This window comes from Nannospalax galili, unplaced genomic scaffold, assembly GCF_000622305.1.
Source record: "Nannospalax galili isolate Female #2095 unplaced genomic scaffold, S.galili_v1.0 scaffold300, whole genome shotgun sequence".
Taxonomy (NCBI): Eukaryota; Metazoa; Chordata; class Mammalia; order Rodentia; family Spalacidae; genus Nannospalax; species Nannospalax galili.
Window position 1 is genome coordinate 954,501 of NW_008347322.1, and position 23,691 is coordinate 978,191.

The 23,691-nt window shown below is 57.1% G+C and overlaps 1 protein-coding gene across 2 annotated transcripts in view; it reads left to right on the forward strand.

Annotated features, from left to right (window-relative positions):
• Positions 1–22,097, forward strand: part of Rxra (retinoid X receptor alpha) — an 87,479-nt gene extending 65,382 nt beyond the window's left edge. For both annotated transcript variants that reach the window (XM_008843925.3, XM_017800843.2), the window contains exons 5-10: positions 6,110–6,279; positions 9,916–10,045; positions 13,063–13,195; positions 15,465–15,556; positions 16,744–16,849; positions 18,508–22,097. In XM_008843925.3, the coding sequence (XP_008842147.1) occupies positions 6,110–6,279; positions 9,916–10,045; positions 13,063–13,195; positions 15,465–15,556; positions 16,744–16,849; positions 18,508–18,655 (779 nt within the window). In that variant the 3' untranslated portion in view covers positions 18,656–22,097. The remainder of the gene's footprint in view (positions 1–6,109; positions 6,280–9,915; positions 10,046–13,062; positions 13,196–15,464; positions 15,557–16,743; positions 16,850–18,507) is intronic.
• Positions 22,098–23,691: the final 1,594 nt, after the last annotated feature.

A 23,691-nucleotide genomic window follows, 5' to 3' on the forward strand; every position in this document is an offset into this window, starting at 1 on the left:
TGTGTCCTGGGGTGGGTGTCTAGGTGACAGTGGGTCCCTTTTAGGGGTGTGTGTCTAGATGGGTGCCTGGGCGAGGTACTTCCATCAGCTCTGGGCACTGTAATACTGTCTCAGGCAGGGTCTAGCACGCTGTCCTCAGCACTGCAGGGTCCCTCCAGCTTCCTCTGCTTGGCCCACACGCAGGGCTGAAGGATGCTGTGTCCTTCCCACCTTCCCACCAGCCCCTGAGCTGTCTGCTCCTTCCCTGCATCGAGGACCAACTGGAGTAGAGTGGGGCTAGTGCCTGGGTTTGCCATTCACTCCGTTACTCCTTTCTTCTGGGCCTCTGTACACAGGAAGCAGAGACCTTGCTGGACCCTATGCTGCGGGTGTCTTCCATGCTGTGAGGTCAGTGTGGTGTGCAGGGGGCTCAGGCATCCCGGTCTCCGCTCACAATGGGGTCTTGGATCCTGAGCTACAGCTGTGGGGCTGACGTATGTGTGTGAATGCTGCCGGCCTGCTGTTCTGACCCGGCACTTGTTTCGTAGAGAGTGTGGAGTTCCTTCAGGTCTGACCTTGGCTGTGCAGGGGGGTCACCGTGGCCCACAGGGTCCAAGTCTTGACACAGTTGTCTAGCCAAGCCAGACTCTGGCCTCTGGTTCCCATTTTTTTCTGCAGTTAGAAGGTAGAGGGAGTGGATACCCTGCCAGGGGAGGGGTACACTGTCTTGTTCTTGGGGTACCACATGCCCTCAGGAAACAACCAGTGCAGTGTGACTCCCAAAGGACAGGTGCTCCAGTACATCTGCCCTGGAATGGGCAGTAGGTAGGCATGTGCCTGGCTGGAAGGCGGAGGTGGGGCTGTGCAGGCCTAGGAGCTGATCTGAGCCCTGAATCCACTCCTCAGTGATCACTGCTTGAGGCTCCAGCTCTAAGAAAGAACTTTTCCCCTGAAAGAGACCCCCAGATAAGCAGGTGTGTCCCCAGCTGTGGTCAGAGAAAGCTTGGGTCTGGTACCTGACCTAGACTTGGGTGGTGGACATGGCTCTGGGCAGTTGTGTGTGCGTGTGTGTGTGTGGGGTTATCCAGGCTAACACTGAAGAACGGACAGGTCAAGTGCCAGGTGGAGGAGAAATGTTTGTGATAGCCGGGGCTACCAGCAGACCTGGCATGTGGCAGAGACCACAGTTCTGACCCCAAAGAGGAACCATCTAGCCCACATGGCCCCTTCCTCCAATGCCTCTACATGGCCTTGAGTGCTTGGTGTTCAGACTCTAGCTGTCTGGGCCCCCTGAGGCATGAGGGGTGTGGAGGACGACCCCAACGCCACACCAGTGGAATAGTGCAGACTCAAGGCAGGGGTGGAAGGTGGGAGGTGGGAGGCTGTAGTCACTACTCTAGGCCTTACTATGTACTTGCCATGGGGGGTGGGGGCACACTGGGCACCCTCTGTCTAGTTCCTACACAGTCTAGTTTCTATACCCCTCGCTGCTGCCTAATCCTTCTCAGACTTCACAGAAGAGGAAATAGACTGCAGAGAGAGGGACCTGGGAGACCTCAGGGCTGGGCTGTCCATTTGCCCGTCCAGAGTCCTGGGGTCTGGTCTGTCGTCTTCAGTCATCCTGTGACAGTATTTTGGGCACAGAGACCTGCTCTACCCATTTTTGTGGAGGAACACCCCCTCTTTGTCCCAGCTGGATTTATAAGTTATGAAAGGGCAGGACTGATCTTCTTTTCCTAGACATGGTGGCCACAGAACTTGGCCCTACCAGCTGGTCAGAACATCTCTGTAATATCCGGAAGAGAACTGGAGGAATCTGGCCTAGTGGGCCCTGCCACCCAACCCCTGGTCCTGTAGGGAAAGGCACTCATGCCTGCTCATCTGAGACTTGTCGCAATTCCCAGGGCCTTGTGACCCCTGGTCCACAGCCTCACTCTTGGCCCTACAGCAGCTTAGGGGCCCACCCTACAGGAGCCCCCCCCCCCAGGATGGATGTGGGAGGGACTCAAGAGGCCAGTCCCCACCCTGGGGTCTAGACCAGTCCCTAAAGCAGAGTTCTCCTGCTCTCCGCTCTCCTGGGCAAATCATCAGGAGGAATACTCTGAGGGTGGTGGGTGGGGTTGTTGGCTACAGCCTGGCAATCCTTGGAGAAGCTTTGAGCCAGGTTGCCAACCGGGGCTCTTGGCCCAGAGCATGCAGGACGTGCGCTGTCAACTCCAGTGCTGCCTCAGCTGCTGCAGTGCCCAGCCCCTGTGGGGAGCAGGCCACAGGCCTGGTACCTGGTCCTCATGCTTTCTCTCTGCTGGGCTTGATCATACACAGCCTAGGAAACTGAGACCTGTGTAGAGGTGCTGTAAGGGAGAAGCTGGCAGGGAGTGGGGACGGGGGTGGCCACAGGAGGGCTATGTCTCCTTGTGGGGCGGCCCTGCCTTGGGAGAGGCACCCTGGCTCCAGGCTGATGAAGGATGCTGCAGGCTGATAGCATCTGTATTGGGTAATAATAGCAGGCGCTGCGTGCAGGCAGCTGTGGGGACTCGTTCCACAGCATTCTCCAGCCAGGGGTGGGCAGTGCCTAGGCCCAGGCTGAGTCTGGGCCTGTTGGCTGAGGCAGGTGGTGGTGGGGCTGGGGGCCTGCAGGTGTGCTGGTCTGCATGCTCGGAGGGCCCCTGCATGCACGGTCCCTCCGTGCTCTGTACTCCCTGTCCTCAGCCGGCTCCTTCCCCCAAGGCCTCTGCATTTCCTTCCTGACTTCCTTTGCTTCCTGTGCCCTGTCTCTGGCTCTGGAGCATTGGGTGCGGAACTGGCAATCTCTGCTGTAGTGTGTGAATATCTGTGCACATGTGTGCACAGACAAGGGTGAGCCCACTTCCGCTGCAGGGAAATGGCCCGGCTTGGTTCTTTCTCTGGCTTTATGACTGCCTCTCTGGGCCATGGGGACTTAGCAAGGTTCCCCAGGGCTTCTTGGTGGAGCGGAGCAGGGGTAGAGTAGGCCTGACTGGTGGTGAGGTTGGAGCCTGGCGGTCACAGTGTGTTTTTGTGCGTGTGCGTGTGTGTGTGTGTGTACTTTTCTTGTGCCTTGTCCTTGAAGGCTGTTCGCTGAGCTAGAAGGACCTTGATGTACTGTGTGTTCCCTGGGAGGAAGCCACCCTCTCTGGGGCTCCACTGCCTTGGCCTTAAGAAGGGGCAGTTGGGCCAGAACATGTTTAGAATCCTGTCCTACCTATCGCAGTGGCCCAGCCTTGGGCCACCAAGAAGCAGAGCCCCAAATGTGAGGCATCAGGACTTGGGGTGCCCTTGTATCTCAACACTCCCTCCCTGAGGACCCTCAGTCCTGCTTGGGTCCAGCAGCTGAGCAGGCCCCAAATACCCAACTTTGGTCATGTGTCTTGACCTGGGGATCCAGTGTGCTGGGGGAGGGCAGCCCAGTTGGGCTTGCATCTGGATCTTCCAAGGACCGGACCACAGGCAGGCAGAGGGAGCCTCAGCTTCCCTTGGCCTCAGAGAGAGCTGCCTCCCCCGCAGGGCCTGCACGGGCTTGGAAGGATAACGAGGCGGCCCTCTATTTACAGACGCCTCCCGCCCGAGGCTTCCCGGCGCCAGTGGAGCATAAGTCAAACATGAGTGCATCTAAAAGGTGATTGAGCTGGCAAAGCATAAATCCCCTGCCCCCCCGCCCCCTCCGCTGTCTATAAATAAAACGATAATATTTATAACGATGCTGCCCTGAGCTGCTGGGGCCCTTCGAGGCTTCAAAGTGCTTCAGAAAACATTTGCTAATTAATTCTCAGCTGCCCCCCACCAGACGCGCACGCGCGCCGCACACACACACACACACACACACACACACACACACACACACGAGAGGCAGGTGCAAGCAACCCCTCACCCACCCAGTGTCAGGCGCCCACAGGGCTAGTCTGCTGCTGTGAGAACCTGCATTCTGGGCCCCCCTTTCTCTGGGCTTCCCAGGCCCCAACATGGACTCTGAACACAAGGACGTCCCTCACTGGGCAGTGAGACAGGACTGGCAAGGTGGGGCTGCAGGCCTGCCCCTGTGCTTCCTCCAGGGTTCTCTGAAGGTAGGCTCTTTATCGGCATTTTACAGATAAGGAAGTGGAAGCACAGAGAGGTTAAGGGAGTTGCTGGAGGCCACACAGCTGTTGGAGGTAGAGCAGGCTATGAGGATTTGGGGCTGTCTCATTTCAGAGCTGGGAGCTTGCTGTGACCCTTATTAGTTTTCTGAGCCTGTTTTCCCACCTGGGAAGGTGAGGTTGTTGAGTTGACATTGTCCTAGCATGAGGCTGTGGAGTTGTGCTAACTGGCCTTCTCAGGGACATGGCCCGCCTGGTTCTAGCTGTGACTGGCCTATTCAGGTACCTCTTGCTGGTGGGACTGCTTAGCACTGGTGGGCTTATTTCTCCAGGCCCCATGCCAGTGTCCTCTGTGACTTGCAAAGTAACTCAAACCCAGATGTATACCAGCCACATGGAGGGTCTGTGGAAGCCCAGCCAGGGAGGGTTGGAACCTGGCAGCCTTCTGTAGCCCCTGGGGCTGGCTACCATCTGCCCATAGCCCTGGGCGCCATACCAGCCCCTACCTGCTGTCAAGATTTTCCACAAGAGCCAGGCTTGCAAAATGCCAGCCTCTGCCCGGTTCCTCGGCCCAGGTGATACCTTCCACAGGCATCTGACCAGCCTCCTGTACTTGGTTTCCTCTCGCGTGGGAAGTCCCTGCTGCAGCCAGGCCACTGGGTCTTAGGGAGCATGACCCCAGCATGGGAAAGCCGTGTGTCTGTTAAGGAGGTGGAACTTGGTTTGGTCCTTGGATCAGTTGCGTAGGGTGTTGAGAGGAGAGCAGAAAGAGCCACAGGGCTGGTGCCACTGTGGGAGCCTTGGAGAGTGAGGGGAGGGGCTCTGGAAAGCGTCTGATGACAGCTCTGGCCAGGCAGGGAGGCCACCACAGCCTAAGAGCTCCACTCATTCCTGCCCTTCCCTTGTCCCTCGTGTTGCATTTTGCAACCCACTAAGGAAGCTGGGGTCAGAAGGCCTGAGGCGGGAGGTGGGTCTGGTTATGGAGGGAAGAGACTGGTCCACCGATGGCTGGCGTTGCCCTTGAGAGCCTGATGCTACCAAGCTGTGTGCTGCCACTATGGAGATGCGAGTCGGCCTGGACAAGCTTTGACCAAAGTCCTGAGATATCTGTCCTTACCAAGGAGCTCTCCTGGGCCATGCTGGAGAAGGGGGGGGCGGGGGTGGGGCAGTCCAGGTCTACCACCCAGCCTGCTCCTGGAGTGCAAGATAGGGGGAGGGCTTGGAATCCTGTTGGTATCTGAATAGTGGTGGGAACAGAGGGTGTTCACAGGAGCCATTAGAGATGGGCGGAAGGAAGGGGCATAGCCCCTTGCTCCTGACTGAGGTCCTTCACTGGGCCTGCCGACAGACTGGGCTGCTTACAGTTGTCTGGTGTGTGGACAGGGTAGGCAGTCTCGAGGCCCGTGGTATCCTGGAAGAGGGGGACAGAGCCACATGGTCTCAGCATGGCTGGAGGGGCCTCAAGGCCAATCCTCTCCCTTTGGCAGAGCCCAGCATGGGGAGCACAGGCACATGGGTATGTGCACACACACACTTGCCTAGGTGTGTTTCTGAATGTGATTCCCCCTTACCCCGGTTCATCCCTGCGTGGTCACCTCGGTCCTGGTCAGGAGTAGTTTCCTCTGTCTGCATTAGTTCCTTTGTTTTATTTCTTCCTTTAACCTGATTCCTACTTCTTCCAAGAAGCCTTCTTGGGTTTCCCCTGAGTCTCATACTATCTAAGCCCTCACACTCCACATCGATAGCCCTGTGACCCATCAGCTCTGGGCCCCAGAAGGCAATCTGCCATGGCCCCAGATGGACTCTGGGTGTAAACACTTGCTGAGTGTGTCGGGGAAGGTGGCTCTGCGTTCAGGGCACACAGCCACCCCATGACCAGACTTGGGCAGTTGTGAGGCTGGGCTTTGGGTATGTCTCCCTTCAGCTAGGAGGGGGACTCCAGGATTGGGGGTGCTCTGGCTCAGAGCTGGTCCTGACTATGCGGGGAGTCCTGGGAGCTGGGAGCCCGACCAGCTCAGGTGACCGGCTCCCATGTATAGCTGTACAGGAGGAGCGGCAGCGGGGCAAAGACCGGAATGAGAATGAGGTGGAGTCTACAAGCAGCGCCAATGAGGACATGCCCGTGGAGAAGATTCTAGAAGCCGAGCTGGCCGTCGAGCCCAAGACTGAGACTTATGTGGAGGCGAACATGGGACTGAACCCTAGCTCAGTGAGTCTGTACTCTGTAGGGGATGGGGAACCTTCCCGGCGCCAGTTTCTCCTGGGTCCTCACTCGTTTACCTTCCTACCCAAGCTGCTGAAGAGTCCTGGGGCTTCTGTGGCCCCTTGTTCTCTGCAGCAGGACTTCTGCCCGTGCCTAGGATGCACTGTCCCTCCTGGACCTGGTGTGCTGGTCCTGCCCCATCCAGGTCCTCCCCAGGGTCAGGGCCAGCTGTCAATGTGAGGCCTTAGCTCATATGCATGGTGGGGCTTGAATTCTGGCTGCAGGGCTGTCCCCTGGAGAAGCTCTAAGGAGCTGAGCCTACATAAGCAGCTCTGTTGGACTGCTGGGCTTCGAGGCTGGCTCTGTGGCACTGTGTGACCTCAGGGCAACGTCCCTGGGCCTCCCTGTCCTGTCCACTGGCACGGAGTGGTGGAGGGGCCGACAAGGAGGGGCTTGTGAGCAGTGGCTGCCTGTGGTTACTGTTGAAGCAGGCTCTTGGCCCTCCAGCCGGTCACCCTCATGCTGGCCACCTGTAGGCGTGGCCTTGACAGCTCCCCACCCCAGTCTTCTATACCATCTGCCTCCTGTTGCTGCTACAGCCTTTTAGACATGACCAGAAGGGCCGCAGCCCTCTCTGCCGGCTCCCTCCTGGGCTGCCTGGAGGGCCTTGGTTTCAGAACTTTGTGGCCTCTTTGTCTGCTCTTGAACTCTCACCTGAACTCCTCTACCTGGCCTCTCCTGCATGTACCCCCCACCCCCCACACACTTGCATTACTTCAGGGACCATTGGTCTGGGCAGGAAGAGCCCATGTGCCCAATTGGGGCATTTTCTCATGCAAAGCCACAAACAGAGCTTTGTACACACACCCTCAAGGCCTTAGGGTCCTGCTGTGTGTGCTGTCAGCGTGTGTCTAGATTCCATCTGGGTCTCTGTAGGTGTTCAGGGCTGGGACCAGAACCCTGTGGACAGCCACTGGAGACCTAGTCTGCACAGACATCAAGGCCATACCAGCCTCTCTGCATTGGGCTCATACTGGCCTCCTGTCTACACTGGAAGCACTTGCTGGACACTGTCCCCTTCTGCCCGAAGGGCCTTCGCACATGTTGCTCCCTGAGCCCTCCGTGTGCCCCTTCTCGGCCTGACTGCTGTGATGTGCTCACAGAGTACCTGTTCTTTTCCTCCAGGGCTCCAGGCACAGGGCATGGTGTAGTGAGCCATCCCAGGAGGCAGTGGGGTGGGGTCCGAGCCTTGCCCTGCCCCGGAAGCTCAGACATGTCTCTTACGTACTTGTTGGGCCCTGTGGCATGATTACTGTCCCCTCCGTCACCCTGCCCTCCCTGTGGTGAGACACCTAACACTCCAAGACCTCAGCCTTACTGGCCAGCTGTCTAAGGTTCAGAGCTGCCCTGCTGGGGAGAAGGCACAGAGCGGGCCCTTTCTTAGGGACCTGGCCCCTGGCTATGGTGTCCACAGAATACACTCAAGTCTCCCCAGTGCTCTGATTGTGGTCCTGTCCCCCAAGCCTTCCTCACAGCCCTGGAGGGGTGGGTGGGGCAGCAGCTGGGTGGAACTGAAGTTGTGGGGTTGTTGGCTGCACTGTGAAGGGTGACTAAGGTCTTCTTCAAGTAAGGCCATTCTCGGGCCTGTCCTCTGCCACTGCTCTCTAAGGCTCAGGTCTTCAGAGACACCCCGCGGGGGTCAGCATCTTCTCGGCCTCCTGTGTTTGGCCTTGATCTGTGCATGGACCTCATGGTCCCTCCGTTAGATGCAAACCAAGGAGGCGGGGTAGGCAGCTCCCAGCCTCACAGATGGGCCACTGGCTCCTCTAGGCCCTGCTTGGGTGGTCCTGCAGCGACACCTCCCCGGCAGGCAGTAGCTCATTAAATGTCTGCTGTGGAATCAGCTCAGAGGAGTGCAGATGTACAGCAGGACAGAGCAGGGCAGAGCCAGAGTCTTCCCAGCGCCTCTCCCAGACATACTTCTAGTCAGGGCCTGCTGGGCTCGGGGCCCTCAGACATCGGTGTGACCACTGCCCCCTGCGCTGCCCAGTCGTCATCTCCAGCCTTGTGGCTCTGTGCTGCAGAGACTGCAGTCAGCCCAGGAGTGGCTCGAGAGGCTTTTTCCCCATCCACAGTGGCATTGTGACAATTTAAGGTTCAGTGGGGTGGCCAGAGAGAAGGCTGTCCCCTCTTGCAGTGAGGCATGGATGATCACACTTGAACCTTGCTGGGGCCCTGTACTTGCTGTCTCCTACCTCAGAGCTTCCTCTGCAACCTGTCAGGCAAAGGTACCCGTGGAGACCTCTGTGGCTGGGGCAGAGCCAAGCCGTGATCAGCCCAGGCACTAAGCAGAGGCCCTGATGCCCTTCAAGTGCTGGGTTCTCCTGGCCTCCAAGGTTTCCTGAGAGTCATGTAGGTGCTCACAGGCTGGGAGGAATGTCACCTGTCTCTTCCGACTCTGTCCTGGATCCACGCTGACATCACCAGCCCCTGCAGCTCCAGACTTGCACTGTAGCCAGTCCTGCTGGCCCAGTGACCAGAAGCGTTTGTCACTGCCTTCCCCTGAGCCCTTTGCAGGCTCTTCACACAGCGCTGGGTGTTTAGACTGCACGTCAGTGCTAGCAGATGTTTTCTGTCAGCGGAAGCCCTTCAAAGACAGGCAGTTCCTCTCTGATGCCCAGCCTCTGCCATTCCAGAGCCAGGAATTTGTATCCTGTTCTTGGGGGCTGCCCCCACCCCCCGGATCAGAGGACCATACTCCAACTTACCTGCCAGGCTCTGAGAGGGCCTCCTCAAATTACTGTAAGGCCTTCCTGGGTCCCCTTATTCCCGAGAAGGACTGGATGCTCCCCCTTTTGGGCAGAACTTTCTGGAAGGCTTCTGATGTCACCCTACCTCTGCTTGGAATCTTGAGTCTGGGCTAGACACGGGTTCGCCCAGGCTCCTACTTACTCACCTGGCAGAACTAGGTACCCAGATGGACAGCTGTGACCTTTAGAGATGGGGTCTGGCTCCCACTTGCCACTGCACCTTCCCTTGCCTGTTGTATGACCCCCCTCGCCCCAAATCTGTTCCTCCTTCCCCCAGCGTCTTTCAGGGCCGGGAGGATCTGATGGGTTGTGTAGGTTGTGCAAAGTCCCTGTCACTGCTAAGACAAATTGCCAGAAACCCAGTGGCTTCAGCAGAACACATTCTGTAATCTTCAGCTACTGAGCTCAGAGACCCTGTGCTGTGTTGGGGGTGTCAGCCAGGGCTTTGACAGGGCCGGCTTCTTCAGAGCCTGAGGAGAATGTACTCCTATCTTTGCCGCCTCTGGAGGTCACTACATCTCCTGGCTTGGCCCCCTAGCAACCCTTAAGTCACTGGTCTCCCATATCTCTGCTTAGTTTGATAGAGCTCCCTCTCCCCCCGACCCCCAACTAGGAAAAGGCAGGGCCCCTGGAATATCATTGGGCCAATACCAGTAAGCCAGGATCATTCCTCATCCCTGGGGAATCCCACCTTTTCTGTCCAAGGCCCCAGGTGCCAGGGATTGGAATGTGGACTCTGGAACCCCACCCCCATTGGCACTTAGGGGAGAGGGGCATTCTGTCAGGACACGGGAGGTATAAGCCTGATCTCAACGTCCTTTCTCTACTATAGCCAAACGACCCTGTCACTAACATCTGCCAGGCGGCGGACAAACAGCTTTTCACGCTTGTGGAGTGGGCTAAGAGGATCCCGCACTTCTCCGAGCTACCCCTGGATGACCAGGTCATCTTGCTACGGGCAGGTGAGTAGCTGTGGGGGTCAGAGCAGGCAGCTGGGAGCGGCAGGGTGGGCGTTACGCTTGCCATCTGGGGCTCCTTTCCTTTCCCCTCCAGCAGAAGCAAGTGCCGGCGAGGGGGTCTCAGTGGCGGTGAGGGGGTCTCAGTGCCGGCGAGGGGGTCTCAGCAGGCCTCAGAGGACCTTCTGGGAGCCACCCACCAGACCTGTGTGCTGTCTGTGGTCGCTTTCTGAGCACAGGTCTGGATGCAGGTGGCTAGAACCCAGAAGATGCCTCGTTTATACCTTACCATATGTCACACGAGGGGAGCTCAGTGTTGGGTGGGAGTGTGGCCTTGGGACTGGGGATAGACCAGCTCTGCAGGCTACCCTGAATTCCTTCCTCGTCTGTTAGAGGGGCATTGGGACGTGCTGTTAGTTGGATTCTGCCAAATCACCAGTGGGTGGGCTGAGACTGGGATTCTTAACTCAGACTCCTGCCTGTGGAGATGGGGACATGCTGGGAATGGTGTCTGTAGCTGCTGTCCACCCGCTGCGGTGACAGCGTGATAACTGTCCCATGTCCGGCACGGGGCCTGAAGACCACACCGTCTTCAGGGGCCTGAGCATCCCGACTGCTTTGGTTTCCTGTTTTGCACCAAGGGCTCCTGGCCTCATCCCAGCCCAGTGGAGAAAGTGAGCCAGAGGTAGATCCCTGTGCAGCAAGGAATGTTCTGGAAGCTGCTTGGTTGGGGTGAGGCTCATACAGGCCCCAACCCTCCCTGCCTTCGTCAAAAGATCTCTGTGGTGAACTTGAGTTACCAAGATGAACAGGATAGATCCTGTTACCCTGGCCTCTGCCCTGGTGGGCTTGTGCCCTACTGGGTTGAGTTGTGTGGCCCACTTTGTGGGTACAGATGGGTCTCTCAGAATCTGGGGAGCATTTTGTCCACCAGGGACATGACCGTCCAGGTCCTTACTTTCTTCTTACTTGACTCTCAGCTTAGAGTCCTGGCCTCAGGGCCTGTCTTATCCCCAGATAGTTTGGAAGGCCTGGGGCCAAGTAGAAAGCCTCTGCTCAGGGCATGGTGGGTTCTCCCTCACCTTCTGGAGACCACCGGGGACAACTTGTCACATTGTTTTCCTTCGTACCTGCTGGGCAGATCAGGGGCCTGAAGGCAGGGCAGAGCTCCAGATTGGCTAGATGACTGTGGTATGCACTTTGCCAGCTCAAGGTCTGGCCAGCTGGGGTTGACCTCTGTGCCCTCCTGTGGGGGATATGGTTCTCAAGCCTGTAGTCCTGGATTCTGCCTGGGATCTATGTCCACTCTTGCTAGAGCCTTTGGTCAGCCTGGCTTCAGGCTGAGGTCTCCTATTAACCCAGTGAGTGTCTACCTTGGGTTTTCTTCGCTGCAGAGTAAGGGTACTGCAGCCACAGCCCCACAACAGCAGAGGGCCCCAGCCTGGCTGGGGTAGTAGCTGACAGAATCCAGAATTGACTTCCCAAGATAGTCACGAAACCACTAAATGATCCTGGCTCATTTCACAGAAACATTGAGAACCTTGATTCTTCTGTTTGCCAGATGGGTAAACTGAGGTAGAGCTTGGGCTGTTTAAGACTTCCAGGCTCTGGGTCCCACCTCTTCCCATCCTAGTATCTCATGCTGTTGAGTTCTGAAGCCTTGTTTGCTGTTCTGACAGGGCTCAGGAGGGTCCAGGCTACATAAGGACCTCCCCTAGGTTGGAGGGGCCTGGCACACTGCAACTCTGATCTGGCTCATCCTGCCCTCTCTGCACCCTGGGACAGAGGAAGCCAAGCCAAGCTCTGGCCACAGCACCCTGTGGTCCCCCTCTCCACCCACAGGCCCGGGATCAGTGGCAGTAAACACTACAGCTGTCCCTCTGACATACATGTTTTCCCAACTTCCCTGCGGAACACTTCTTTACCCCCTTTTCGGTGGCTACCCACCACTACCACCTGGATGGCATGGGGATCTGTAGGCAGGTGGGAGGGTCATCACAGCTGTGGTTGCCCTCACACTGGGTTCTGGGGCTACCCATCCTGCCATCCTGTGGTGGCTTCCATCCCATAATGCCTACAGTCCACATTCCCCAGTGTCTATGGGAACAGATCTGAGCCACTTGGCCTTGGGCCAGTTGTTCGTGCAGGTGTTTCAATGGGCCCCTGCCACTGGGCCATGCCAGCCTACCTAGAGGGGACAGCCCTGGGTCAGGGCCTCAGGTGAGGTGATCAGAGTGGGGCTCAGGTACGTCAGTATGAGATGAGGGTGGATCTTGCCTCAGATGCTTATGAGGGACTGTTAGGTCACATTTCTGGGAGTGCTCTGCAGGGCCCAAGTTGGTTGAACCTGTGGCAACCAGCACAGCAGATCCTACCCCCCAAGTGATGGTCCCTACCTCAGTTTCCCTTCTGTAAAATGGGCCAGTACTTCCATGTAGGACCGCATGGAACTATGGGGCCTGGAGCTTTGGGTCACAGGGTAGTTGTTGGGATGTCTAGTGGTAAGAACTTCTGTGCAGCTCAGTCACAGGAGTCCCTGGCTATGCAGAGTCCTCTCCTCACCTGCCTTTCCCAGGCCCCATTCTTAGTCCTTGCACACCAGCTCCAGCTGGTTGGCACCAGAGCTCATGATACTTGACGTTGTGCTGTGTTTTCAAGGCGATGTTCCTCCTCACTACTTGACTCCTGTGGCATTCCACAGTCATCCCAGGGGGAGTCCTTGGAGTTCTCCCACCTCCTCTAAGTCACAAGCCCCCTCCACACGCAGAAAGAAACTTCTGTGTGCCCCTGAGGTTGCTAGAGGGATGTTCGGTGCATGACTTCTTATGGCCAGCACAGGGCCGGTGTAGGAGGGAGAGATCTTCTCACATGGGTGCTTGGAAGGCTCTTTCTGTGGAACCCTGACTTGGGTTTGGAAAGAGATGGGTCTGGGATGCACTGCCTTTCGGGGTCTGACTGTGGGTGAGAGGAAGGGTGGGGATGGAAACCTAGAGAGAGCAGTGACCGTGTGTCTCCTCCCTCAGGTTGGAACGAGCTGCTCATCGCCTCCTTCTCCCATCGCTCCATAGCTGTGAAGGATGGGATCCTCCTTGCCACCGGCCTGCATGTACACCGGAACAGTGCTCACAGTGCGGGTGTGGGCGCCATCTTTGACAGGTGTGCCAGGTGGTCACTCTTTTCAACATGTGGGTCGGGCAGTGCCATCTTTGATAGGTGGGAAAGGTGGGCACCCTCTGACAGGTGGGTGGAGTAGATACCATCTGTGATAGGTGGGTGGGGTTGGCACCATCTCTGTTAGGTGAGTAGGGCAGGGGGCCATCTTTGACAGGTGGAGGGCAGGCCCCTTGGTCCCTTCCTGCCCCGTTGGCCACAGTCTCTGCTTAGGAAACCACTTGTTTGGGAAACGCTTGCCAGCCGGGTGTGAGGAGACTGTTGTTTGTCGGATCGGGGTCGGGGAAGTTAGCATTGCATTCAGTGTTCTTTCTGGATCTTCAATATTTATCTACAAAGACACCTGCACTTTGTTAACAAAAACAGATTATGCTGTTGATATGGCTTTCTAAGTGTCAGCTTTTGGCACAGCTCATCCCTGAGCTGTTGCAGCCCCAGGGGTGGCCTGTGCCCTGACCTGTCACTGAATGGCTGGTGCGTCCGACCTGCTGTCCCTCACAGCCCGTGGACCTAGATGTACGCCTCCTCATGTACCTCTGCTGCTCCTCAGAGACACATTCAAAGGGGCAGGGGGTGGAGTGCAGCCACACCAAGGGCCACTGATTCTACGCAGTTACTCTTTTGAAATGTCTGTCCCGCCTACACTTCACAAGGAGAGGGACAGTGACTGCCTTTCCTTTTGTCTGGACGGCCAGCCTTTGTCTACAAGCTGAGGGCCCATGCCAGACCTGGGTCTTCTGGGGACCTGGATGTCAACTGTAGCCAGCCAGAGTATGGAGGCTGTGGATGATTCATGGGGCACAGGACAGTAAGTGGGGAGTTGCAAACCCAGGGGAGGAAGCAGGAAGGGCCCCAGGTGAGCTCCTGAACACAAGAGCTCTGACATTGGAGGTGAACAGAGCCATCTACCAGCATCCTTGTGGGACATGTGGGCAGACTGAGCTGCCCCGGGCACAGGCTAGGTAGAGCACACAGGCAAGGCACACAAGTGTGGAAGCGTTTGTGACCACGTGGGGCAGATGCTGGTCTGCCTGTTGCCAGGCTCTGTACTGTGAGCATTCTTAGGGCCTTTGACAGACTGCAGGACAGCTCCACAGAGGGAGGTGTTGGACCTTAGCCCGCTGAGGTCTGGTTTTGGGTAAATGTAGCCCCAGCGTGTCCAGCTAGTTGTGAGAAAACAGTGCTGGGGTCTTGGGCTTACATTCTCTGGGGTCCCCCAGGAGCGACTGGAGAGGCCCCAGCTTGTCCTCACTGTCAAAGTGAGTAAAACCTGAAGTCTGGCCCACGGTGGTGGGCCTTTATGCTTGCTACCTGTCTGTAGCTCTCTGCCCTGCATCCCCCAGGGCATCGATCTGTCCCAACAACAACAGTAGACATCTGGGGTCCTGGCTGGCCCCGTCCAACCCCAAGAGTAGACATCCAGGGTCCTGGCTGTCCCTGTCCAACCCCAAGAGTAGACATCTGGGGTCCTGGCTGGCCCTGTCCATCTCCAAGAGTAGGCATCCAGGGTCCTGGCTGGCTCTGTCCAACCCCAAGAGTAGGCATCCAGGGTCCTGGCTGGCTCTGTCCAACCCCAAGAGTAGGCATCCAGGGTCTTGCCTGGCCCTGTCCAACCCCAAGAGTAGGCATCCGGGGTCCTGGCTGGCCCTGTCCAACCCCAAGTGGGGTCCTGGCTGGCCCTGTAGCCTTAGGGCCTCTGAGCCATTGTTTTCTCCCACACCAGACCTGGCATCCTTGGGTATTTCCCAGGAAGCATCATGGCCTCCGAGGCCTGCAGACCCATGGGTCCCCATTGGACAAGCCAGGGCTCCTGAGGAGGACGTTCCAGGCTGTACATGGACCTCCAGCCCCTCCTCCCCTGGGACTTTCCCTTACCAGCCCGTTCCACTTCCTGAACTCAACAGCCACATGCAGGGGTTGGTGCAGGCTGCTGGGGTCAAGGAGACCGTGGCTCAGGTGGAATACACAGGCGAGTGGGCCCTGGGATTCTGCCACAGACTCCACGGGCTGGGCAGGCTAAGGGACTTGAAGGGGCCCAGGGAGGGGTCCCATCTCACTGAGAAACCAGGTGAGCCATGAGGGTCTCACCTTCCATAGGACTGTGGATGACACTTCCAGTCCTGGCCAGCCCTGGTGTGTCCAACTGTGCTCCGGCCACCCTGGCCTTCACGGGAGTCCCACGGGTCTTCCTGAGTCGATTCCTTGCGAGGGCAGGTCTGATGTGCACCCTGGCACCTGCCTTCTCCTCCTGCAGGGTGCTAACAGAGCTGGTGTCCAAGATGCGCGACATGCACATGGACAAGACGGAGCTGGGCTGCCTGCGTGCCATTGTCCTCTTCAACCCTGGTAAGGCCCTCCCACCTCCCATTGGCTGAGGACGTTCTGAACTTCTCAACTGCTCTGCAGGGTGATGCTGCCTCCTGGGCTGACCCATGGGGCCCCAGTGGCCCTGTTATAGTGGAGAGTGACCCTGTCCTTCCACTTGTCCATATGGTTAATGCAGAGGCTCCAGTGCACTTGGTTAGTGTTCTCCAGCAGAGCTTGGTGGACTTTGCTGTCCACAACACCCCAGAGTCACATCGAGCTCCCTGGCTCCCCGTGACCCTGCTTACAGCTCAGGGTCAGCGGGAGATGCTGCCCATGGCCACTCTACACCATGATAAAGGCATAGTCGGGCTGGGTGTATGAGATACTGGCTGGAAAGGGATTTGGGGAAAGACCCTCCAGGTGGAGGAAGGCTCCAACTGGGCCCCAGGGAGCTGCTGAGGCCAGGGCAGTCTTATGGCCCCCATGGGGAATGGATATGTGTTGGGGACTTGGCAGGTGGGGTGTACCAGCCCCACCCAGAGTAGGTAGAGAATGTAGAGACATGGGTTCCCAGCCCTCGCTAGCTCAGCACACTGTGTCATCTCTTGTGTCATCTCCAGGCCCATGTGGCCTGCTGCAGGTATCAGAACCAGGGAGACCTGGGCCTGGTGCTGTGGGGGAGCAAAGGCTGGAACTGGGTCAGTTGAAGGAGCCTGGCACATTCCAGGGAGCCCCGGACCTAGGCCCCCCTCAGTATTTGCACTGGGCCCTGTACCCTGATGGTATTGGTGGCCAAAGTTGTGACTTTTCTTAAGCCTAAATTATGGACAGATGCCTAGGCTTCAGCAGGCGCCTTTGGGGCATCTGCCCGTGGCGTGGATCTGGGGTTCCCTGGTGGGAGGGCTCGTGACTTCCTTCCTACCAGTGACGCTCAAATAGAGCCACGGCATTGATCGCCTCTCGTGGTTACCTGACAGAAGAGGTAGAAACTGAGTCGCTGGAGTTAAGGTACCGACTCAGGGTCACTTGGCTTTTAATTGGCAGCGTGGGGCGTAAATCCAGAGCACCTGTCCCGAGCTGAGGGTTGTGGGGTAGCTGCGTCCAGCTCTGTGCTCTGTATGCTGTTTGCTGCATTTGAGTATGGCTAGGAGACCACCCCAGGGGCCTTTGGGAAGATTCTGCTCTTTGCTTAGAGGGCTCTGACCTGAGGCTGCTTCTCCACACAGACTCCAAGGGGCTCTCAAACCCGGCCGAGGTGGAGGCGCTGAGGGAGAAGGTGTATGCATCTCTGGAGGCCTACTGCAAACACAAGTACCCAGAGCAGCCGGGCAGGTGAGCTGTGCCTCCATCCTCAGACACCCCTGTGCTCACCTCTGGGCTCAGCCACTCAACCTTGAAGTCCTTGTCTGTGGCAAGACAGTGGCATCCTCTAGGGTAGCAGCCTGGGACTCCTGTGGGCCATGAGCACTGAGGACACTACACCAGAAGGATTGGCCAAGTGCTTTGCTTGGTCCACAGTAGGCGCTTATCTTTGTTCGTGTATATGGAGACGTCCGCTTTCCTCCACAATGTGAGCCTGTTAAGAGGCCGGAAAACCCCAGGTGCTTTATAGTTGTGTCCCATAGATGACTGTGGTTAGAACACAGTTTGTCTGAAGGCCTCAGAAGGACCGACATCTGTAGTCCTGTTCAAATCCAGTGCTGGGTGCACCATCCATAGTGCTAGACACATGGTGTTTGTCAATGGAACGGCGAATTCCTGGGATTCGGTCTGTGGCTTCATTAGTCCCCTCCTCTTATAGGGCAACTCCAGCCTCTGGAGTCTGCAGACTAGGTGTGAGGGGCGATGGCATGCTAAGCCATCCCGCTGCCTGGTGCACACATGGTTAACTGTCTGCACTGCTGCTCAGTCCTCATCTGGTTTGGTTTAAAGTGAAACTTCCCGGAGGAGGAGGAGGACGAGAGGCAGCAGCAGCCTGTTTTTCCTGGCTTCCTGCCTCAGCCCATCTCGCCAGCTCAGCAGAAAACAGCCTGTTCTCTGGCGCAGCTCCAGCCTCCAAGCTACGCCTGTGCCTTTAAACCGAGGACTTTGGGGCAAACGGCCATTGGGTTCCCTCCCCTGAAAATGAACAATGTTAATAGTTAATGAGGCCCACAGCCTCTGGGGTACATGAGAGTCCCTGAACAGACACAGAGGTTGCACAAGGGATCCCAGGTCCCATCCCCATGCGACATTGTTTTCCCTTGGGTCCGCTGTGGCTGACAGACCCTGACGTCCATCTTCCCTGAACCCTTAGGCTTCCCTGAACCCTACCAGTCTCCTGCTCAGGAGACCCTCCAGGGGCAGAGAAAGCCAGGAGCCTCCTCAGTGCCCACCAGCCCAGCAGAGTCCTTCCTGGGGCAGGGGAACTGTAGGAGTGGCTGGGGGTGGGATACTCGTGGGAGGCTGACATGCTTGTTGGAGCATAGGATTCCCCACACTGGTTCAGTCATTCACTGAGTACCCTGCGTGTTACCCATGAAGCTGCCCGCAGATCTTCACCAGGTCTCTTCCCAGGACAGGTCTGGTTGCTGTAACAGAGGCGTCCTTGGAAACACAGGTCCACAGTGGTGCCATTACCTTCTTAAAATTCTGCCATGGCTCCCATTGCCCACGGAGCAAGCCCATACTTCTAACATAGCTCCAAAGCCCAGCCGGGCCTGCCGTGGCCTGGAGTGGTATCGTTGGTCTTTCCCTGCAGTCCAGGGCCCGGTGGATCTTGGTGTGCTCCACCACATGCCCACCCACTGCCCCCGCCCGTGCCCTTCTGCCTCCTCTTTCTCCGTTCTTCACATACCTTCCTCTTCCTGAAGGATCAGTGCAGGTAGCTTCCACTGTGGACTGGATTTGGAGCCCCAGGCCACTGGACCCAGCTGGTCTCCAGGGAGGCTGCCGGTCGCCAGAGCGAGGGAGCAGCTCCCAGCCCATCTTCACCCACTCCTGTCCCGTAGGTTTGCCAAGCTGCTGCTCCGCCTGCCTGCACTGCGCTCCATCGGGCTCAAGTGCCTGGAGCACCTGTTCTTCTTCAAGCTCATCGGGGACACGCCTATCGACACCTTTCTCATGGAGATGCTAGAGGCCCCTCACCAGGCCACCTAGGCCCTGGCTCGCCGTGCACCGGTCCTGTGCCCTGCCCGACACAGCTGCTCTGCTCAGCTCCAGTCCTGTCCCTGCCCTTCATGCTGGCCTGTGCGGACCTTCGGATGCAGTGTGTCCCTGTGGTCCCAAGAGATGCGTCTCCATCATCGTCATCTTTGTTACTGCAAACCTTTGGCCCAGGGCCGTGGCCAGAGCTGGTGTGAGACCCGGCCAGGTCCTGCCTCTCCACCCTAGGCTCTTGGGTCACCCTGTTGTCATCCTGAGGGGCTTGGGGGTGGCTTGGGGGTGGGGGGTTGTCTTCAGCACCCAGAGCTGCAGGAGCTGGGAGAGGGGCTTGTTCTGGTTGCTGTTTGCTGTGTTTGGTTTACGACATCCCCGTGTCGCACCTCTGTTTGGAGTGGCCCATCTTCGCCTGCTCAGAGTCCTGGTGTCCAGCTAGTGTGGGAGCCCATCCAGGGTCAAGAAGGGACAGATGAGGGGGCAAGTCCTGTCTTATTGCAAAGACCCATGTCCCCGTGGGTCACAGCTACCCTGGATAGCCTATTTCCAAAGATACCTTGAGACTGTGCCCCAGCCACTGTGCAGGGTTCCTGGGGCCAACTCAAGGCTGTGTGGGCTAGGGTTCCCTGTCACACCCCTCAGTGTCCTCTTTGTATCATTGCCCCTCACCATGGGTCCCTATCAGCCCAGGGGACATCAACTGTGGTGCCCTGGTTTCCCTACACCAAACCTTCCATGGTCTGCAAGAGGGTCTGAAGCTTGTCCTTGGCTCCTTTGCCCTGGCTCAAGTAGGATTTCCACCTCAGTGGTCTTGTGGGCAATGTGTGAGCTGTCCCATGCTAGCATCTTGTGAGGACACTGGACATCCTGAGGCTCAGGGAGAACGGGGGTGCTGTCTGGTTTCCCCCTAGTGGAGGCCTGAGGGGCTTGTGGATGAATTATGCAGGCAGGGTGAGTGTGGCTGACATGCTAGGCAGTGTGTGGGACCATGGCATAGGCCCCTTCTCTGGCTACCCGGTTATGCTTGGAATGCTGACAGGCCTCGCTGGGGACCTCCTCCACTTGGTGTATGTACCGTGGTCTGTAGATGCTGTTTGTCCAGAGCCTTACCTGGGGGGACTCTGTTACACCTACTCAGGTGGCACAGGCCGTGGACTCAGGCTTCAGCTCCATCCCACATGGTTCACCGCAGACTCTGTGCCTCTCCAGTTGAACGGCCTTGTTAGCACCACAGGGTTCTCCCTGGGCCCCAGTCCTCTTCATGATCTAATCTTAGCCCAGGGGCCCAGGTTTGTCAGGAGCAGGTGCGTGATGGGGGATGGGTGGGTGGACATGAGAATAAGGGCCATGCTGCCTGCCCCAGTGTCTGGTCTCCTGTTGGTGTGGCGGGTGCATACAGGGGGCCGGGGGGCTCATGGGATAACCTGTCTAGGAGGTTGGGGCTGGAGGCAGTAGCTGGGAGGAGCTAGTTCCCTGGGTTCTGCAGGGGAAGGACACATTCATTTTCTGCCTTCCCAAAGTCCCCAGCCACAGCTACCTGAGCTATCTATAAGAAATACCTTCCTGCCTCCCTATGGGGAGACACGCTGGGGAGTGGGGGCAGGGCACATGCTGTTGCCAGGGCCAGCCAGCTGTCACTTCTAAACTCTTCTAGAAGGTCTGCGCAGCCTTTGGGGCATGATGACACCAGACAGGGATACAGGTTCCCCATTCCACACGCAGCACTGTGCTTTCTGCAGACAGATACCCCATTGCTCATGCCAGTCCCATCCTGTGCAGCACTCTGGGCCCCCCCGGACCATCAGTGGCTCCAGCAGAGACAGTCCTTGGACTGGGCCCCTTGGGGATGCCACCACGTCCAGGCCTGGCTGGCTGGCTGTTAGCAACAGAGGCTCCTGACCCCTGCACCCGGAAGGTGGAACCCAGGACCCGGCTGGCCTGTGCAACCTTACCTGCCACTGTTTGTTATCCCAGGTTTCCCAAGGGCTTCCTGTCCCTTTAAATCCTGTTGTCACTGTCTTTGAGTAGACGGTGCTGGGTGCTGTGTATTTACAGGGGGAGGTGTGGACACAGTGACACCAGGGAGAGAGTTGGGATGTTCATTTAACCAGACCTTCAGGCATGTTACCAAATCTGGCTCAATTAAGGTGTTTGTTTGTAATTATTGTGTTGTTATTTGGGTGGGACAATCTTTAATTTTCTAAAGATAGCACTAATATCAGCTCATTAGCCACCCGGCGCCTGTCCCGGCCTTGGCTTGGCTGGGTAAAACAGCTACCACCAACTGCCACCAAAGGCCATGTGAGTCCCACACTGCTGCTTCTGGGCCACTGTCCTCAGCTGTTACTACTTGCTTGGACTTTCAGACGGGGCTCCCGTGGCTGAGAAGCAAAGATGACCACAGAGCCCAGTGGTTTGTGGTCACCCTGGAACCACAGTCTCTGGGGGAATTCAGCCCCACACCAAGTTACAGCATCCCCAAGGATTCTGGGCTGACAGTCTGGTGACAGTACCAAGGGACACCTGAGCCCCTTCCCCTGGGACCCCAAGAGGCCTGGCTGGAGCAGGCAGCCAGTGGATAATCAGCTGATGTCCCATTGCAGAACTGGGGCGTGGTCCGTGTCCACGCAGGTGTGTGAACATGAATGTGCTGTACAGAGACCAACGCAGAAGCCGGCTTGTGCACCAGCGACATGGAGGGGATGCAGCGCAGTTACCAATGTTTTGTGTTTCTTTTTAATCAAGACTTTCCCATTTTCCTGTAAATTTGCTTCTTGTAAGCAAGTACCTAAGGCCCCCTCCTGTGGTAAAGTTGGGCTCGGGTGACTATCTGGAGGCAGGTGATGCATCTATTTTCAGATGCCTGGAGCCGGCGTGTCCTGATCTCTAGCCATGCCTTAGCCAGGACACACGGCCACTGTTGGGGAGGATACTGCGTCCACAGGGAGAAAAGGTAGAGAAATGTCTAGCGCACCGGGAAAGGTAAAAGAATCTATTTTTGTACAAATGTAATTTTATCCCTCATGTAAACTGGATGGTATGGCGGTGGGACCTGGTTTCTGTTTGGAGTGTTGAGGGAGAGCGTCAGGATATCCTGTCAAGACGCCGAGATGAGATGGCAGAGGAGGCCCTTGCAATGAGGCTGAAGATTCATGAGACCACCACAGATGGACACGTCCTTTGGCGGGAGGGTGGGCCCGTGACCTTCACGGTTTTCTTCCCATTCCATGTGATTTGCCCTGTCCTTGGTGCCTACTGGCCTCACCGCGCCTTGTCTGACTGTGAAATGACTTCCCTGCGTAACTGCTCTCGGGACATTACAGTGCAGACGCCTGGGGGGTTGATGAACAGTGGTCTCAGGATTGTAGAAAAGAAACAGAAAAACGTGAGAGGAAGAACAAAATATGAGCGTTTCAAAATATATCTCCACTTAGTTCTTGTCTGTCCTGTGTGGGGGTGTCCTGTCTTGGGAGTCACAGATGTCCCCGGCTGGGGAAGACCTGTGGTCAGCCCTGGCCCCTTGGTGTCCATCCTCTGGGTGGAGTCGTGTCCCCACCCCCCCAGCAGGGTCTCAGATTTTGGCTTCCATACTTTCTCTTCCCTTGTCTGCCCTGCCCTGAAGCTCTCCCTGGGGTCCCAGGATCCGAGGCTTGTCTAGAGGCACAGCCCCCTGCCCCCATCTGCGGATACCAAGTTTGTGAACACTCTCAAGGCCCATTTGTTACCACCTGTTCAGCCCTGAGCTACCTGTACCCAGTCCCTGGCCAGAGTGGGCAGAAGGTTCACACGGAAGGCCTCAAGTACATGATGTCATCTAACTGCCCGATTAATAATAGGTTAAGGATGCTCCATCTGTGCCATCTCAGGTGATAAATGCCCTTTGTCTCCGTGCTGTCTGAGTTGGGCTGCAGCTGACCCCGGTTTGGCAATGCTGCCCTATCATCACACGCCCCTCCATCCAGCTGGGCTCTCTCCTGGGAAGCACTGAGCACCAGACACATAGGGGCTAGGAGTGGACGCAAAGGGCCCTGTGATGTTGGACACAGCTCTAGCCACTGTCCAGAGGTCTGCAGAGCCAGGCTCCTTGATGTCCCTGCCCAGGATCACATGATCACACATGTACACTTAACTGTGTGCAGCAACACCCTACATGCTTTTCACTTGGCCCTAGAGGACTGACGGGCAGGCCCAGCCAACCTCCCATCAGGACTCAAGATCCTCATATGGACGTATCCCCCCTTTGGGCATACAGAGGAACGGCTGTACCCTGAAACTCAAGCCTCCACTCGGTCTCTGATTGGTTAAACGAGGTATTAGTGAGACCTGGAAAGATGCAGTTTGTTCTCTGCCCAGATGAGGGACCTTACCAGCCGCCAGAGTCGTACCCTGGCCAGAACCACTGTGCCATTATCCTCTGGGAACACCCAGAACTCTTTTGACAGGGACATGAGGGTCCCTGAATCCCTGAGCTGCCCATCCACTGCCTCTAGGCAGCTCCTTTGCTGGTCCCATCCTATTTTGGTTCCCTACTCAGGCTTGTGTCCAAGGGCCACATTGGTCCGTTCCTTGGTTTAGAAAAAAGAAGCTTGCTCCGGCTTCTGTATGTGCCCTGTACTGACCTCACTTCTGGTCAGAAGCCGTCTCTGTCCTGGGGCCCCTACTCTCCACAGAAGTCTATCCTCAGAACCGGCAAGCCCTGCAGGAGGCCTCTTGACCGAGGGGCAGCCGACAACTTGGAAAATGGCAGGAAAACACTTTGAAGTTCTCTGGGTCCTTAGTGCTGGTGTTTTATGACCCATAGGTGATGGGGTGAGAGGTGACCAAGGCAGGTAAGTTGAGGTGGGGTGGGGCTAGACCTAGCTTGGGTTTCCCTAGGGTGAGGCAGGGGACTGGCCACTTCCAGAGACACAAGTATTGCCCAGCACTCATGGCTGAGCACAACCCCAGGTTGCCCTCTGGCCTTCTTGCTGCCTCTGGTTGCCTTAGCAACACCTGCCCAGGGCAGTCTCCCTGGACCAGAGATGCTGGGCTCGATA